This window comes from Schistocerca nitens, chromosome 7 (genome assembly GCF_023898315.1).
Source record: "Schistocerca nitens isolate TAMUIC-IGC-003100 chromosome 7, iqSchNite1.1, whole genome shotgun sequence".
Lineage (NCBI taxonomy): Eukaryota > Metazoa > Arthropoda > Insecta > Orthoptera > Acrididae > Schistocerca > Schistocerca nitens.
Genome location: NC_064620.1, coordinates 451,186,356 through 451,206,179, shown reverse-complemented (window position 1 = coordinate 451,206,179; position 19,824 = coordinate 451,186,356). Strand labels below are relative to the sequence as shown.

The 19,824-nt window shown below is 43.7% G+C and overlaps 1 protein-coding gene across 1 annotated transcript in view; it reads right to left on the bottom strand.

Annotated features, from left to right (window-relative positions):
• Positions 1 to 19,824, bottom strand: part of LOC126195680 (formin-2-like) — a 247,096-nt gene that overhangs the window by 160,661 nt on the left and 66,611 nt on the right. The window contains exon 5 of the mRNA XM_049934308.1: positions 6,644 to 6,834. Within this exon, the coding sequence (XP_049790265.1) occupies positions 6,644 to 6,834 (191 nt within the window). The remainder of the gene's footprint in view (positions 1 to 6,643; positions 6,835 to 19,824) is intronic.

Sequence of the window (19,824 nt, the reverse complement as noted above, 5' to 3'; positions counted from 1 at the left end):
GAGCATGGTGGGCAATGCACTAGCCATTTTGTTACTTGCATATCCCTACCCTCATAACACATTTAGAAAGCAGTTACCTGTGACTTATGCTGCTGAGAGAACACTAAAATCAGGAAAACCACCACACGGATGTTCAGATTTTGGGAAACAGTATGTTGCAGCTGAGGAATTCTAGAAGAGTGGACTAACTGATCAGGAAAGTGTGAACAGCGCATGTCACAAATGCTTAACTTTGATGTAGGGTACACTCTAAATGTGCAGTAGAATAGACCACAGCAAGTCTTAATGTAGTATGTAGTCTTCAGCAGCTGCAATCAATGATCTGTCAGCACCCTCCACTTCAGGACCACTCCTGCACTGACCACCACCTGCCTTGCATCACCCATACCTTGGACACGTCTATCACACAGTCAGCTCCAGACAGCTGTATTAAAACCTCTGGCCCACACAAGTACGTCACTGGCATTGCTGGACTACTTTACAATGTCTGCTGCATTACAGTAGCTGCAGCAAGATCAACGGTGTCGTCCTAATGCAGTCATTATTCGTACAGCTGGGCTGTCCCACGCCAGACAATGGCTTACTTGTGACACAGCCCACCTCTGCCACTGCCTCTGAGACTGCCTGCTGAACCATCTGCCACCACCTCACAGTCCGAGGCAAGAATGTATGACCAGGATGGCAATGCAGGTATGTGCCAGCTGCCATCTCTCTCAGCCGCTAATCCAAAGTTTGATTCTGGGAAACACTTTCACCTGCCACATCTTTGCAACACTTGGCTCCAACATAAGAAGTCTTCACTGTCTACCACTAGCTGCCGGCCACAAGGCTGTGACTGACTTTGTCAACTCAATGCCTGGCATTGCAGCAATGCTGAGTAAGCATGTCACCTCTGGGCAACATGTGTGCACTACAGGTGATCTGCACCACCTATGTCACACTACACTAACACAGGAATATTACTGGACAATGCCAGATTGCACCCTTGATGACAGCTTGCTAAAATATTTGTTCAAGCACAAGAGAATAATAAAGAATTGTTCATTCACACTCACATCTACAGCCTGTTTCCCTCGCTTTCCGTTGATACTACGCTTCTAGTCACTCATCTGTTGCATCATGTGAAACCATGAGTTCATATGATGTGTGCTGTGGGTCAAATGCCTCCTGACATACATGAAGGCTTCTTCCACCACCCATTAGTTTTTAATACAGCCTCAACCATTACAGTTACAAACGTGGAAATAAATGGCAGAGAAATGAGCCTACTAGGTGGTTTCTGACAGAATTCAAAAAGTAAACCATCATGTGCAATCATATCCAATTTACAGTTTCAGTCAATTAAAGAACTTCTCAAGGATGTCAAAATATGGCACCTTAGGGCTCACAGTTCCCAAGAATGGGTACAAGAAGAAGATATATGTGAGGTATCTGTTGGAGACTGAGACTGAGGGATGGGCAGGGAGGAGCATGTCAAGTCAAGGCCATAACTCTTGCAATTAATCTGTTTGCCAAAAAGACACGGTTTGCTCCACACACCTGGAAGATTGATGTTAACTGTCAAACAATGATATGCCATGTGCTAAAACTCACTCTCGTGGCCTCTTTGTAACGAATTAAAAGCTTTATCAGGGCTATACTGTTTCCTAATATTTTCAATTGGTATTTCAGTGAGTATACACTACGATTAGGAGAGGTAAGAAGTTGAGTATTTGCCTATAAATTTGTTATTAAATTGTGCACTTTATGTACATGTAAGGAATAGCTGTCTTTATGTTATCGAGGTATGTATGAACAGAATTCCCCCCCCCCCCCCCCCCCATGAACCATGGACCTTGCCGTTGGTGGGGAGGCTTGCATTCCTCAGCGATACAGATGGCCGTACCGTAGGTGCAACCACAATGGAGGGGCATCTGTTGAGAGGCCACACAAATGTGTGGTTCCTGAAGAGGGGCAGCAGCCTTTTCAGTAGTTGCAGGGGCAACAGTCTGGATGATTGACTGATCTGGCCATGTAACATTAACCAAAACGGCCTTGTTGTGCTGGTACTGCGAACGGCTGAAAGCAAGGGGAAACTACAGCCGTAATTTTTCCCGAGGGCATGCAGCTTTACTATATGATTAAATGATGATGGCGTCCTCTTGGGTAAAATATTGCGGGGGTAAAATAGTCCCCCATTCGGATCCCCGGGCGGGGACTACTCAAGAGGACGTCGTTATCAGCAGAAAGAAAACTAGCGTTCTACGGATCGGAGCGTGGAATGTCAGATCCCTTAATCGGGCAGGTAGGTTAGAAAATTTAAAAAGGGAAATGGATAGGTTAAAGTTAGATATAGTGGGAATTAGTGAAGTTCGGTGGCAGGAGGAACAAGACTTTTGGTCAGGTGAATACAGGGTTATAAATACAAAATCAAATAGGGGTAATGCAGGAGTAGGTTTAATAATGAATAGGAAAATAGGAATGTGAGTAAGCTACTACAAACAGCATAGTGAACACATTATTGTGGCCAAGATAGACACAAAGCCCATGCCTACTACAGTAGTACAAGTTTATATGCCAACTAGCTCTGCAGATGATGAAGAAATTGAAGAAATGTATGACGAGATAAAAGAAATTATTCAGGTGGTGAAGGGAGACGAAAATTTAATAGTCATGGGTGACTGGAATTCGTCACTAGGAAAAGGGAGAGAAGGAAACATAGTAGGTGAATATGGATTGGGGGGGGGGGGGGGGGGGAATGAAAGAGGAAGCTGTCTGGTAGAATTTTGCACAGAGCATAACTTAATAATAGCTAACACTTGGTTCAAGAATCATAAAAGAAGGTTGTTTACATGGAAGAATCCTTGAGATACTAAAAGGTATCAGATAGATTATATAATGGTAAGACAGAGATTTAGGAACCAGGTTTTAAATTGTAAGACATTTTCAGGGGCAGATGTGGACTCTGACCACAATCTGTAGATTAAAACTGAAGAAACTGCAAAAAGGTGGGAATTTAAGGAGATGGGACCTAGATAAACTGAAAGAACCAGAGGTTGTACAGAGTTTCAGGGAGAGCATAAGGGAAGAATTGACAGGAATTGGGGAAAGAAATACAGTAGAAGAAGAATGGGTAGCTTTGAGGGATGAAGTAGTGAAGGCAGCAGATGATCAAGTAGGTAAAAAGACGAGGGCTAATAGAAATCCTTGGGTAGCAGAAGAAATATTGAATTAAATTGATTACAGGAGAAAATATAAAAATGCAGTAAATGAAGCAGGCAAAAAGGAATAAACGTCTCAAAAATGAGATCGACAGGAAGTGCAAATGGCTAAGCAGGGATGGCTAGAGGACAAATGTAAGGATGTAGAGGCTTATCTCACCAGGGGTAAGATAGATACTGCCTACAGGAAAATTAAAGAGACCTTTGGAGAGAAGAGAACCACTTGTATGAATATCACGAGCTCAGATGGATACCCAGTTCTAAGCAAAGAAGGGAAGGCAGAAAGGTGGAAGGAGTATATAGAGGGTTTATACAAGGGCGACATACTTGAGGACAATTTTATGGAAATGGAAGAGGATGAAGATGAAGATGAAATGGGAGATATGATACTGCGTGAAGAGTTTGACAGAGCACTGAAAGACCTGAGTCGAAACAAGGCCCCCGGAGTAGACAACATTCCATTGGAACTACTGACGGCCTTGGGAGAGCCAGTCCTGAAAAAACTCTACCATCTGGTGAGCAAGATATATGAAACAGGCGAAATACCCACAGACTTCAAGAAGAATATAATAATTCCAATCCCAAAGAAAGCAGGTGTTGACAGATGTGAAAATTACCGAACTATCAGTTTAATAAGTCACAGCTGCAAAATACTAACGTGAATCCTTTACAGACGAATGGAAAAACTGGTAGAAGCGGACCTCGGGGAAGATCAGTTTGGATTCCAAAGAAATGTTGAAACACGTGAGGCAATACTAACCTTATGACTTATCTTAGAAGAAAGATTAAGAAAAGGCAAACCTACATTTCTAGCATTTGTAGAATTAGAGAAAGCTTTTGACAATGTTGAGTGGAATAGTGGCAGGGGTAAAATACAAGGAGCGAAAGGCTATTTACAATTTGTACAGAAACCAGATGGCAGTTATAAGAGTCGAGGGGCATGAAAGGGAAGCAGCGGTTGGGAAGGGAGTGAGACATGGTTTTAGCCTATCCCAGATGTTATTCAATCTGTATATTGAGCAAGCAATAAAGGAAACAAAAGAAAAGTTCAAAGTAGGTATTAAAATCCATGGACTTGGAAGAGCAGTTTAACGGAATGGACAGTGTCTTGAAAGGAGGATATAAGACGAACATCAACAAAAGCAAAATGAGGATAATGGAATGTAGTCAAACTAAATCAGGTGATGCTGAGGGAAATAGATTAGGAAATGAGACACTTAAAGTAGTAAAGGAGTTTTGCTATTTGGGGAGCAAACTAACTGATGATGGTCGAAGTAGAGAGGATATAAAATGTAGACTGGCAATGGCAAGGAAAGTGTTTCTGAAGAAGAGAAATTTGTTAACATCGCATATAGATTTACGTGTCAGGAAGTTGTTTCTGAAAGTATTTATATGGAGTGTAGCCATGTATGGATGTGAAACATGGACGATAAATAGTTTGGACAAGAAGAGAATAGAAGCTTTTGAAATGTGGTGCTACAGAAGAATGCTGAAGATTAAATGGGTAGATCACATAACTAATGAGGAAGTACTGAATCGAATTGGGGAAAAGAGGAGTTTGTAGCACAACTTGACAAAAAGAAGGGACCGGTTGGTAGGACATATTTTGAGGCATCAAGGGATCAAAAATTTAGCATTGGAGGGCAGCGTGGAGGGTAAAAATAGTAGAGGGAGACCAAGAGATGAATACACTAAGCAGATTCAGAAGGATGTACGTTGCAGTAAGTACTGGGAGATGAAGAAGCTTGCACATGATAGAGTAGCATGGAGAGCTGCATCAAACCAGTCTCAGGACTGAAGACCACAACAACAACAACAACAACAACAACAACATGAACAGAATTACAGTTTAATCTTAGTTTAATTAAACAATGATAAAATAAGCTAAAATTACATGATATAGATCACTCTTTAATCAAACAGTAACAAAATGAACCTTCCAGTGTATCACTCTCTGGCGGCACACAAGTGTTACCTCAGAGTAATGACCTGCTCTAAGCAAACAGTTGCATCAAACCTACACCAACTGCTTATTTTATTTCCAATCCTCATTTTGAGATTGTGCTGACAGCTCTGAATCTGGATCACTTTCTTGCATGGATCATAGATTCTTTTCTCACCTGTCTTGCTGTTTATTTTGTATTACTGCTACTCACACGGATTAGGGCAAGAGGACTTATCACTGTATTAGCTGAAGCAATAGTGAAAGAATGGGTATGGGCTTGCAAATATAAAACATTAATGGAATGGCAAAAAACAATGCTATTTATGATTGGCATACTTTGTACACAGGTGCACCTCCTCGAGGGTTGAATAAGCAGTCATTTCAGAGAGCACCAGTATGATAGTGTACTAGTGTCAGGTACATGTAATAAGAGACACAGAGCCCAGTTTCTATGAAATCAGACATAACCACTCTTGCTTACATACCAGCTGTTTGTGTGTTTACCTGGCCTCTTGCTTTGTGTCACATTTCCTCAAAATCACATGGTGAATATGGAGGTATAGAATAACAGAGGATATATAAACATATCTGCTTAACATTCTTTAGCATTGTAAATAGTCTGTTTTTCTCTTTTCTTTGATATAAAAGGATATGATTTATGTCACAGTAGGTCTAAGCATACACATATTTCTTAAAACACTTCATTTGGAACTTGTTTCAGAATTAAAAAAAAAATTGGGGTCAAACCAATTTGTTTGCTTCTGTTTCTTAATCTGTTATGGCAAAGTGAAATTGTCACCAATGCTTGTTAACCGATTTATTTCCATCACTGTTAAGGGCTCTGCAACATCAAAGCAGGTGCAACAGAAGTATAAATCTATTCACTTCATTTCACAATACATTACAAGAAGAGAGCCTTTGATGGCCCCTGTTGCTATGTACATAAAGGATATATTCATCAAGCAAAGATGGGAGGGAGGGGGTAATGTCTATCAATGATGAGATAAGCAAAGACTGAAGATAAGCTCAGAGTGGAGAAGAATGAAGAAGGAAATAGGCTGTTTCTTTTACAAAAGAACCATCCCAGCATTTGCCTTAAGCAATTTAGGAAAACCTCTAGCTAGATGGTTGGATGAGGATTTGACCTTCCATCCTACCATGTGTGACTTCAGTGTCATGAAAGAGTCTTCCTTCCTTAATAATTGGCATCCTATGAAATATTTTCAATGAAAAGTATACTGAACTTCAAGTTAATATGAAGGTAAATTGTTAAATCATTTCAAATGGTCTACAAATATAAATATCAAACTACAGCGAATGCCAGAAATCTTACACACTGATCCAAAACTACTTTAGACTAAATACGAATTTTTATTTTAACATTAAATTTAAAGAAAATTTGTCACAGACTGAAAACCTGAAAATAACATCTAGCAGTAGCAACAATCCCAACTTTTCTGCTATACTACAGTAATCATGATACGTTGGTGTTACTCACCTCAGCATCAGCTACGGTCTTGTTTGTTTCCATTTGTTGCTCTTCAAGCTCAGTTATCCTCTGTTCTAACTCAAAGACCTTCTGTGCATGCTTCCCCCTGAGGTTGAATAAAGCTACTTCCTGATTTTGTATCAGCCTGTTTAGTGTTTCATGGTGTTCTCTTTTCAGGCCAATAATCATTAGCTGGTATTCTGTGACATATAAATTATTATTACAGAACTTTCTAAACATAAATCACTTCCCAGAATCAAATATAATGGAAAAATACCATTTGTAAGTGCTATTTCTCATTCCTCTATTTTAACAAGTTTTTATTTTATTTATTTGAAATATTTATCCACCCATTGACAGTTAAGTACAACAGTATCCGTCATGTCAGATATATTACAAAATAATACATAAAAATATAAAACATTAACAAAGTAGGATAGGAAAGCTATGATGCATACAAATTATTAGTGCACAATTCAGTCTTGATGTTAATAAGACTTAATGTGTAAATGATTCTGCATTGTTTAACTTTCACACCTTCTGAAACCGTACAAGGTTCTTACAGCTAGATGTGTATTACAGGGTACTACAATTCACATTATTCTAGTATGCTCAAATGTGTCCTACAGGCAGCACTATATGTTAGGTTTGTCATTAATGGGGAGACAATATAACTGCCTAGTTGCAGCGGTGATGAACAATAAGCCAGTGTAAAGGTGATTTGTTGGTTAGCTTCATTTTTCATGAATCATTTGTATGATAAATCGTAATTATGTGGGATGAGTTATTTTACACTCGCATCACAAATTACTTTGTACTTACTCATTACAATAATAGAATTTGTTCTACAGAAGAGAAGGAGCTGAACAGGAGAAAGTTTCTCAGTTTGTTTTCAAATTTTACTTTGCTGTCTGTCAGACATTTTATATCACTATGCAAGCGACCAAAAATTTGTGCTCCAGCATTGTGCGCCCATTTTTATACTAAAGACAACCTTGATTTAGAGTAATGAATGTCATTTTTCCTTCTGGTATTGTAATTATGTAATCATGGTTCCTTATAGTGGTTTATTTACAACTAACTTCATGAGGAGGTAAATATACTGTGAGGCAGTAGTCAGAATACCCAATTCAAACAGATGTCTACAGGATGACCATAGTTGAGCTCCACATATTATTCTTGCAGCAAATTTTTGAGCAACAAAGACTGACTGACTTACATCTGCATCTACATCTACATTTATACTCCGCAAGCCACCCAACGGTGTGTGGCGGAGGGCACTTTACGTGCCACTGTCATTACCTCCCTTTCCTGTTCCAGTCGCGTATGGTTCGCGGTAAGAACGACTGTCTGAAAGCCTCCGTGCGTGCTCTAATCTCTCTAATTTTACATTCGTGATCTCCTTGGGAGGTATAAGTAGGGGGAAGCAATATATTTGATACCTCATCCAGAAACGCACCCTCTCGAAACCTGGCGAGCAAGCTACACCGCGATGCAGAGCGCCTCTCTTGCAGTCTGCCACTTGAGTTTGCTTAACATCTCCGTAACGCTATCATGGTTACCAAATAACCCTGTGACGAAACGTGCCGCTCTTCTTTGGATCTTCTCTATCTCCTCCGTTAACCCGATCTGGTACGGATCCCACACTGATGAGCAATACTCAAGTATAGGTCGAACGAGTGTTTTGTAAGCCACCTCCTTTGTTGATGGACTACATTTTCTAAGTACTCTCCCAATGAATCTCAACCTGGTACCCGCCTTACCAACAATTAATTTTATACGATCATTCCACTTCAAATCGTTCCACACGCATACTCCCAGATATTTTACAGAAGTAACTGATACCAGTGTTTGTTCCACTATCATATAATCATACAATAAAGGATCCTTCTTTCTATGTATTCGCAATACATTACATTTGTCTATGTTAAGGGGGGGGGGGGCAGGGACGTGGGGGCGGAGTGTGTGGCAAGGACGTGGGGGGGTGGGTGTGGCAAGGACGTGGGGGGGTGGGTGTGGCAGGGACGTGGGCGGGGGCTGGGGGGGAGACAGGGACGTGGGCGGGGGGGGGGAGGGGGGGGTGGCAGGCACGTGGGGGGGTTGGGGGTGGCAGGGACGTGGGCAGGTTGGGGGTGGCAGGGACGTGGGCAGGGGGGGAGGTGGTGGCAGGGACGTGGGCGGGGGGGGAGGTGGTGGCAGGGACGTGGGCGGGGGGGAGGTGGTGGCAGGGACGTGGGCGGGGGGAGGTGGTGGCAGGGACGTGGGCGGGGGGGGGGAGGGGGTGGCAGGGACGTGGGCGGGGGGGAGGGGGTGGCAGGGACGTGGGGGGGGGGGGGAGGTAGCAGCGACGTGGGCGGTGGCGGGGTGGGGGTGGGGCAGGGACGTGGGCGGGGGGGGGGGGGCAGGGATGTGGGCGGGGGGGGGGGCAGGGACGTGGGCGGGGTGGGGCAGGGACGACGGCGGGGGGGGGGGCAGGGACGACGGCGGGGGGGGGGAGCAGGGACGTGGGCGGAGGGGGTGGCAGGCACGTAGGGGGGGGCACAGGCACGTAGGGGGTGGGGGGGCACAGGCACGTAGGGGGTGGGGGGGCACAGGCACGTAGGGGGGGCACAGGCACGTAGGGGGTGGGGGGCACAGGCACGTAGGGGGGGTGGGGCACAGGCACGTAGGGGGGGCACAGGCACGTAGGGGGGGGGGCCCAGGCACGTCGGGGGGGGCACAGGGACGTGTGGGGGGGGCACAGGGACGTGTGGGGGGGGCACAGGTACGTGTGGGGGGGGCTCAGGGACGTGTGGGGGGGGCACAGGGACGTGTGGGGGGGGCACAGGGACGTGTGGGGGGGGCTCAGGGACGTGTGGGGGGGGCTCAGGGACGTGTGGGGGGGGCTCAGGGACGTGTGGGGGGGGCTCAGGGACGTGTGGGGGGGGCTCAGGGACGTGTGGGGGGGGCTCAGGGACGTGTGGGGGGGGCTCAGGGACGTGTGGGGGGGGCTCAGGGACGTGTGGGGGGGGCTCGGGGACGTGTGGGGGGGGGGGCTCAGGGACGTGTGGGGGGGGGCTCAGGGACGTGTGGGGGGGGCACAGGGACGTGTGGGGGGGGCACAGGGACGTGTGGGGGGGCACAGGGACGTGTGGGGGGGCACAGGGACGTGTGGGGGGGCACAGGGACGTGTGGGGGGGCACAGGGACGTGTGGGGGGGCACAGGGACGTGTGGGGGGGCACAGGGACGTGTGGGGGGGCACAGGGACGTGTGGGGGGGGGGCAGGGACGTGTGGGTGGGGCAGGGACGTGTGGGGGGGGCACAGGGACGTGTGGGGGGGGGGGGCACAGGGACGTGTGGGGGGGGGGCACAGGGACGTGTGGGGGGGGGGGGGCACAGGGACGTGTGGGGGGGGCACAGGGACGTGTGGGGGGGGGGGCACAGGGACGTGTGGGGGGGGGGCACAGGGACGTGTGGGGGGGGGCCACAGGGACGTGTGGGGGCGGCACAGGGACGTGTGGGGGCGGCACAGGGACGTGTGGGGGCGGCACAGGGACGTGTGGGGGCGGCACAGGGACGTGTGGGGGCGGCACAGGGACGTGTGGGGGCGGCACAGGGACGTGTGGGGGCGGCACAGGGACGTGTGGGGGCGGCACAGGGACGTGTGGGGGCGGCACAGGGACGTGTGGGGGCGGCACAGGGACGTGTGGGGGGGGGGGGCACAGGGACGTGTGGGGGGGGGCACAGGGACGTGTGGGGGGGGGCACAGGGACGTGTGGGGGGGCACAGGGACGTGTGGGGGGGCACAGGGACGTGTTGGGGGGCACAGGGACGTGTGGGGGGGCACAGGGACGTGTGGGGGGGGCACAGGGACGTGTGGGGGGGCACAGGGACGTGTGGGGGGGCACAGGGACGTGTGGGGGGGCACAGGGACGTGTGGGGGGGCACAGGGACGTGTGGGGGGGCACAGGGACGTGTGGGGGGGGCAGGGACGTGTGGGTGGGGCAGGGACGTGTGGGGGGGGGCAGGGACGTGTGGGGGGGGGCAGGGACGTGTGAGGGGGGGGCAGGGACGTGTGGGGGGGCAGGGATGTGTGGGGGGGGCAGGGACGTGTGGGGGGGTAGGGACGTGTGGGGGGGTAGGGACGTGTGGGGGGGGGCAGGGACATGGCGGGGGGCAGCAGGGACGCCGTGGGGGCAGGGATGGGGGGGGGGGCGGGCTGATCACTTTCCGGCCAAATGATCTATCAACCTGGGTGCCAAGTCAGGACTATAGGGTGGGTCGGTGATTCTGTTCCATTGAAACTGTTGCAGGAGAGCAACGGTTTGCCGAGCGATGTGTGGGCAAGTGTTGTCACGGAGAATATGTACGCCCTTGCTCAACATTCCTCTTCTCTGGTTCTGAATTGCCTGTTTGAGTTTTTTCAGAGTCTCACAGTACCTGTCAGCTGTGGTCCCAGCGATCCAGCTCTGACGACGGGGTGAAAGAAGAGTTTCCTAACTTTCTGCACAGCATGGCAGTGAGCTGATATGACATGGTGTAACAACAATGTCGTCGTACTATTGTACATATAAGTTAATTTTTTCTCCATCTGATTTTTTGATAAACTAGTGTGATTGATGTTCTGATTTCATTTGGTTTTTTTTTTTTTCTTTTTTTTTTTTCTTCATGTCATTGTGTTAAGAAAACTGTAAATAAGTTTGAATGTGAATATTAATGTTTATGTCAAATGTCAAGCAATATTGTAATAGAATTGAAATGTAACAAATGTTGAGACTGTTGTAAGATGTTTAAAATTGTAACTGTTCGTCTGGTCCATACGTAGGCAATGTGTTTGGATATGTAGAATGCAAAACCTCGGGTGAATACCCTGTCTCTAAGGGAGCGGTAAAAGGATGGCAGGCGAGCGCGGGGAAAATGCACGTGGGCACTGCACGGCACAACGGGCTCAGCAGAAGTAGTTGGAGTTTGGCATTGGTCTGAGCAACACCTTCCGGAGCGAGGAGGCTCTCCTGGAAGACGTAGTTTCATTGAGCCTCGGGTATGCCGTTCCAACACGCACACAGCATGGCAAATTTCCATAGGCACTAAATGCAAAAGTATTGCGACACTAAGAAGAATTAAAGTGCCGATACGTCAAGAGCCATAGCTGTGGTTGTATATGTGCTCTGTGCCTCACCATCTCGCTGCCCGCCGACCGCCGCCTCAATACAATCAGGTTGAAACTTTTAGTACTGTATTCGTGTGGACCAGAGAGTGAACTATTCAATAACAACTTAAATTTTACCAGAACTTTCCTATCATTTAATTATCCTCACAACTAACCTAGATAGGGTCCTTACCAAATGTTGTGCAATTCGAGTGTCCCGAAATGAAAAATTAAAATTTGTGTTAATAATAATTACTTGCAGACATAGTTATGTTAGAATGGTGTTTAAAGAACTGTTTTGTTAATGAACCAGTACATGAATAACGAAAGTCTAACGAAGTTGAAAGATAACTTTAATATTGATATAGTAATGAAGTTTAATTATTTCGAGACAGATATAAAGGTATTTAAATGAGAAGTAGATAAGATAAAAAGAGTAGTATATATGTCAAAATTTATCAGTGTTTTATCTTTATCAAAATTGACATTTTGTGTGTGGTTTGAAAGTGCTATTTCTAGGGTAACCTATGCCCGATTTTAATCAGATCAATAGACAGTATGAAGTTTTGTAGTATACATTATAGTGTAGTGTTATGTATTCATGGTTTTTCCATATTAGTACAGAACGTGAAACTATCAGTTCCATAGATTTTCTGGTTCTAAAATTTTACTATATTATGCAGTGTTACTACGTGTTGTTTTACATGAATATACACCAACTTGTACAGGGAAGAAACTCAGTTAATGCCTAATTAGGCTGGCGACTGTATTATTATCAAATTGGTAGCATCTTCAGTGTTACTTTTGTTCCATACTGACGTGTAATTGCATTTTGAACTTACTTGACGGATCATTGTTATTACAGAGTGGGTGTAAGTCTGATTTGCCACCATTCAGGTACACGCGGTCGATATCTGTACGAAAATCCTTTCTCATAAGGTGAAGCCCGTTCACTTACCATAGTACAGGCTATAAGGAGTATTGTGTGCCCCACGTGCACGTTACAAGTGGCTTCCCAGTGACAGGACATCCAGTTGTTGTCGCTCACAAATTAACATGAATACCGAACAGTGGATGTTCAGTGGCACGAATTGCAATAATATTCAGTAAAGTAAATAGCAGTGAACGTCAAGTACGGTAGTGGGGTGTAATTTGCGTTCAGTATGGACAAGAACATAGTCACAGTAGATGTGCCAAGCGTAATGGAAGATGCGGCTGGCAGGAGTTTACGCAGCCAGATAACAGATGGCGTTAGCGGTAGACAATTGGCGTACATACAATACCATGAACATGTTAACAAACAGATTGAAATGTCGAGATCGTCTCGAACACAGCAAGGAATAAAACAGGAAGTAGAGGATGACTTTGTAGATGATAGTGCGTACGTGAATGAATCCACTGACATGTTTGATTCACCACAGATAAAGAAAGAACCGAAAGAAAATTTTGAAATAGGATCGTAATACACCGATTCCGTAGAACAAAGCAGTGTGAAAATTTTAAGCATGAACGACTTATTTGAATGATTAACCAAACAAATTGCAGGACAGAGTGAGCAGCTCAAAACACAGAATGATCAGCTTAAAACACACGTTGACGAGCAGCTTAATACACAAGTTGGTCATCTTAAAGCACAGGTCGAAGAACAAGGAATTAAAATTAGTAAACAAATAGAACAGGTAGAACAAAAAGTGGGTAATTTAAGCTCTGTAGTAAATACTATGAAGTCTGAAATTGACACAATAAAAATATGAATACTATGCAGGGGGAAATTGATAACATTAACAGAAGGTTTGATGTTGAAATTCTCAACATCCAAGAGAAAGTAGAGCCTCTAGTTGAAACAAAAGTAGACGAAAAAGTTTTCGGTCTTAAAACTGAGATCGTAGACGAATGCCAACATGGAATCTCACAATTGAAAAAGGCAATTTCAGATACTGAAAGAGATTTAGGCGAAATAGTTACTGGATGTGTACAAAAGTGTGAACAAAATACATCAAAAATTCAAGTCAAAATTTTAGATCTCAAGAGTAAAATAAAAATTATGCCTGGCGTGGTCTGTAATGGCACGCCACTTACGAAGCTGTTGGAAGGTGAGGAGCGCTTTGATCCCACCAAGAAACATAACGGATGGCATCCATTGGATTTCATCAAAAATTGCGAGAGGATGTTTCCTGAACACTTGTCTGGTCAGGAGAAGATAAACGTAGTAATTATCGCCTTAGCAGGTGATGCTAAGCGCTGGGGAATTAACTTGAATACCGAACTAATGACGTTCGAAGAGTTTAAACAAAAGTTTACGGAAGAATACTGGTCCGAACAAAAACAGGATCATCTGTGGCGCGAGTTTATCATGGCCAAACTTCATGATAACAGGGGCAGGAATTCTTTAAAAGATTTCTGCGAATATTGATACCGAAAGTTGACACATTTAAGAGGGAGAAGATCCGATTCAGAAATCGTATGGGAGCTATATAAAAAGCTTCCGGAAGATTCGAAGAGATACGTGGGAAGCAATCATCGTAGCTTCCAAGCGTTTCTCGAGAGGGTCGAAGACGAAGACCATTGGCGTGAAAGTCGTGCCAATTATCAGAATTTTGGTAACAGAAATAATTGCAATAATGACGAGAGAAATGACGGCAATGGGTTTCGCCTCAACGTGATACAGAGAGGTAGAGGCAGAGGAAGAGGGAGTTATCTAGGTCGCGGTAGAGGGCACACCGCGCAAAATAATAACGACGCGGGAAACTGATTTCCGTGAATGTTGCTGGCCAAACGGAAGCAGACAGAACATACCGGCCCCGATTTAAGAAATGTTACCGGACTGACAGTAAAGTTATGAGACAGCTTAGAAACAGGCGTGGAACGATGCAACGTGTTGTTGCGAAACAAGCATCAGGTGCGAGCGCAGATGACTCATCTTCGCCGCGCAGAGCGCTACATGTTAACAGGCGAGTGGAGCATCAGAGGGCAACGGCCCAGCCTAGCAGAACAGCTGTTTAGAGAGAAGCTGCTAGCAAGGTGGCAGAATCAGGTACAAACATTGCCGTAAGAGCTGGTGAATACATTACGAGTGGTAATTCCGTGGCGAAGGAAATAGTAGATGGAACAGTGGATACACAGAGAGGTGCGGTTAGCAGAGTTAGCAATGAAGTAAATGGCGAGAATGAATTAGCAGAAGTAACTGATTGGCGTGTGCAGATCGATGATCTGTACAAGGGCCTCAAGCAGTGTGAGTGGGAGGATTTTGAGAAGGAGTATGAGGCAAGGAAGTTGATTAGTGAAAAAGGAGATAGTAGGGACGTCGATAAGGTGACGTGGCCCAAATTTAAAGAGGAGAGAGTAAATAGCGCCGCAAAAAGTACGCGTGCTGCCGATAGGTCGAAGGTTAAAGATAGAAAGGAATTGGAGGATCAAACCCTAAGCATTGACGAGGAAGTAACTTCTGTTAACGATCCGCCAACAGTACGAGCTGTTACCGAAAGGCACCGTGGGGAAGGGACAGGTAATTACCTAAGAATAATTGAAGTCCACGAGGATTACACTAAATATGAAATAACGGTGGATGTGAGTGAAGCTGATAATGAGGCCGTTTTGCCAAAAGAGGATATTGAGTTAAAATCAAAGTCTGACGAAAATGCAGAGGAAGAACTTAGTGCCTGTCTCAGAAAAGCTTTTATGTTAGAACCTGAAAGCGATCCAAAATGGTCGGATTCTGACGATAGTTCAGATGACGAGTATTTCGGTACTAGTGAAAATAATGGGAATACAGCTAATAGCAATATTGTACCTAATGATGATGATGTTTGAAAACAAAACCCAGATGTTGAGACTGAACACAGAAAAAAAGGAGCCACCGGACGACTCAGTGTCAATGTTACAAAGAGTTCAAGTATGTGATGACTTTGAGCCCCGGGAACCAAAGAAACCGCCAGATATAGGTGATGTGCAGGTCAAAAGCACATTTTGGGACGATGTTATCGTCGACCCGGATTTGCTTAGGGAAGAACACAACAATGAAAGGCATTTGACGGTTAATTTATAATGTGAAATTGCAAGTACTTCTTGATACGGGATCTCAGATAAGTGCGATTTCCCAATCGTTCTTCGAACACATTTGTGATAAGCCTGGACTAGTAATTATGTCAGTGACTGGTGTAAAAATTGTTGGTGCTACTGGCAAGACTAGCAAGCCAGTAAAGAACCAGATATTGGTTGAATTTAGTATAAAAGGACAAAAGTTTGAACACGATTTTTTGGTTGTGCCAGACTTCAGTACTGAATTGATTCTGGGTATAGATTGGCTAGATAAAGAAAAAGTTATTATTGATTGTAGCCAGGAAATGGTCAAAATTAATAATGCATCTGTGAATTTGGAAATAAAATTTGAGAAAAATGGGAAGGTGGTCGATTCAGAAATTGGTTCTTATTGTTGGAGATCGACCAAGGGAATGATGGCTTGACAAACATGTATGAAATGTACCATGTCGAGAGGTTAATAGATGAGAGTGACAGGCAGGGGCATGAATTTAACGAATTTGTGGAAAATTTGAAGGAGATATCTCCTGATCAGAAAATAGAATTGCTTGATCTTTTAGAAAGTAATAGCGCCGTATTTTCGGACAAACCTGGCCTAGTTAAGAACTTTGAATACCAGATTGAGACATTAGAGCATAAACCTTTCTTTGTAAGACTGTTTTCGGTACCCATATCAAAGAGGCAGGCTGTTCAAGTGGAAATAGATAAAATGATAGAATGGGGTGTGATCGAACGGAGTAGCAGCGAATATAATAGTCCCCTTATCATCGTGAATAAAAGGGATGGGGGAGTAAGAGTAGTCATTGACGCCAGGACTTTGAACAAAATTGTAAAGAAGGAAATAGACAGACCTGAAAATCTGGACGAAATGCTCCAAAAGTTTTATAATGTGAAGTATTTAACCAGTCTGGACATGACCGCCGGATACTGGCAAATCCCATTGAGCAAAGAATCCTGTAAATATACCGCTTTTCTATTCGCCGGGAAATGCTATAAGTATAAAGTAGTGCCATTTGGGCTTAGCACTTCTGTGGCGGTATTTATTAGGGCACTGGACTTTGTATTAGGGAGAGAATTGAGTTCCCGGCTAACCATTTATGTAGATGACTTACTGATTGCTACTGAGGAATGGCAAGAGCATTGTGAATTATTGCAGAAAGTTTTTGTTGCTCTACATGCAGGGGGCATGACACTTAAGTGGAAGAAATGTGAATTCGTGAAGTCGGAAATAAAGTTTTTGGGGCACATTATTACTACTACCGGTATTGGCAAGGACCCGGAAAAGTTAAGTGCAATAGCAGGGTGTCCATCTCCTAGAAATAGAAAACAGTTGAAAGCCTTTTTAGGTTTATGTGGGTTCTATAGAAAATTTGTCAAGGGGCAAGTTTTTAATAGTCCTCATTTGAATAATCTACTTAAGAAAAATAGTGCTTTTGTGTGGACTGAAGGGTGCATGAGAGATTTTGAAAATTTAAAAAGTGAACTTTTGAATGACAATATTTTGCATCACCCCATACTGTCAGAACCTTTCCACATGAGTACTGACAGTAGTGCTTATGGAATTGGTATAGAAGTTTTCCAAGAAATCTGTGATGGCAAAGAAATCGAACACAGGACTATCGTGTTTGCAAGTAGAACTCTAACAAAATACGAGAGAAACTACACTATATCAGAAAAGGAGGCTTTAGCCATTATATGGGGATTAAAGAAATTCAGGACTTATCTGTGGGGCCATAAGCTCATCATACATACTGACCACAAAGTTTTAACTTTTCTTAAGGATTGTCGTTTACTTAATGGCAGGTTAACTCGTTGGGCTTTGTACCTACAACAGTTTGATTACGAGATTTGCTATGTTAAGGGTACTGAGAATTATGTGGCAGATGCTTTATCTCGATTGCCTAATGGTATGAGTGAAGTGCCCGATGAAAATGGTGAAGAGGGTACTTTTCAGATAAGGTATATGAAAGAGGTTTCAGGAAAAAGGAAAATTGAGCAAATATGTAAAAACATGTGGTACCATCTGAATGAGGATCCGACATGGAAATCTGTGAAGGTAAATTTTGACAGTGTGCAGTATCCTCAAATTAAGAAATACTACAAAATCTTTAAAGGCATTTTGTACAGGAGAAAAGATTTAGTCACTGAGGAATGGAGAGTATGTTGGCCACACCAGTTTGATACTGATGTCATAGACTACTTTCATTTAGCATTGGGGCATAGTGGGCCAAAGAAATGTTTGGATAAATTGAATAATGTAGTAGTGATTGCTGGTAGTGTCAGTAAGAAGGTAAACGAACGAATTAAGTCGTGTGATGTCTGTCAAAGAGCCAAAGTACGTAACAGAACTAGTAGAGGGCCAATGCAAAGTACATTACCTGAGGACACCCTAGAATTATTATCAGTAGATTTCTATGGTCCCCTCCCGAAGACTTCGGGAAATTGTGCATATATTTTAGTAATTTTGGAAGTATTCTCAAAATTTGTGAAATTATACCCCTTGAAAAAGGCAACAGCAAAAGCTGTATTTAGTAGGATGGTCGAATACTTCAGAACCATCAGGAAACCCAAGGCACTCCTATCTGACAATGGACCCCAGTGCATATCCAAAATTTGGAAAGAAGGAATGGAGCAAAATGGTGTGGAGGTTAAATATATCTCAGCCTACCACCCAGCTAGCAACCCAGTTGAAAGGTACATGCGAGACATCGGGAGATTGTGTAGAACATACTGCAGTCATAACCACAGAGCCTGGGGCAGATTTATATTGGACGTTGAGAATGTCATGAACACAGTACATCATGAAACTACTGGGTTCCCACCAGAAGAAATTTTGTTAGGCAGCAGAAGTAAAAGTTTAATTGAGGAAAAACTAGAGTTTCCACCTTGTACAAGCTTGGGGTTGAGTTAAAAGAAAGAATTAGTCAGAAAAAGGGCAAAGCAAACAGCTGAATCTAGATCTAAAAGACATGATAAAAATCTGAAAGTTTCAAAATTTAAAATTGGGGATTATGTTCTTTTAAAAACCCACGAAAAATCTAGTGAACTGAACCATGAAATTTCCAAATTTAAATACATTTATAATGGACTGTATATAATACAGAACATTCCACATGATAATGCTTACTACCTGATCTACCCAAAATCCAAAAGACCTTTAGGTGTAAGAAATGTTGTGGACCTGAAACTGTATGTTCCTAGGAGTGAGTGACCTAAGTACAATCAGAAAGCAATCTGCAGTAAATATGCTGTATCTTATACTGAAACTATTTTGTTTTAATGTAACAAATCTTTGTAAATGTATGTATACCAATGTCAGTGTGCTAATGTACTTATGTGAGTTTCAGATTACCAAATTTACTATAAATGTAAAGATGTATGAAGAAAAGGGCTGAAAAGAAAGGGTAAATGCTGCAAGCCAAATAAAAGATGGGACTGTCAAACACCAAAGAGGGCAGATAAATAGTCAAAGGAGAATTGTAAGTGTGGTGCAGGTGATGTGATAAAAAGATGCGAAATGGACTGCCCAAATCTGAATAATAGGCAGCAAATATGTGTAGTGATTTTCTAAATAGTATTTTGTATTTATTAGTAAATAAGGAAATGGACTGCCATTCAATGCAAGCAGCAACAAATTGTTTTACAGTGTATATAGGTATTTGTATATGCTTTGTAGTTAAGTGTTTGTGTTTCAGATTTTGAATTTGTTTCTCTGAGAAATTTAATAATAAGTAATTTGCTATTTAAATTATGTTGTGATAGGAGGTTGGACTGTGCCAAAGGTACTTGAGCAAATGATAGGTAAATGTTCTTGATATGTTAAAAAGTATAGACCTATATAATGTGAGTGAAAGGAAGTTTTGTAATATAAAATTTTATGATGGCACATTCACACAAAGATTCAGAACCCCTGTATAAATACAAAGTTCAGTGTTCCCATCAAATTTGCACTTAGTGAAATTTATTGGAAACAGGGGCATGTGTAACAACAACATCGTCGTACAATTGTACATACAAGTAAAT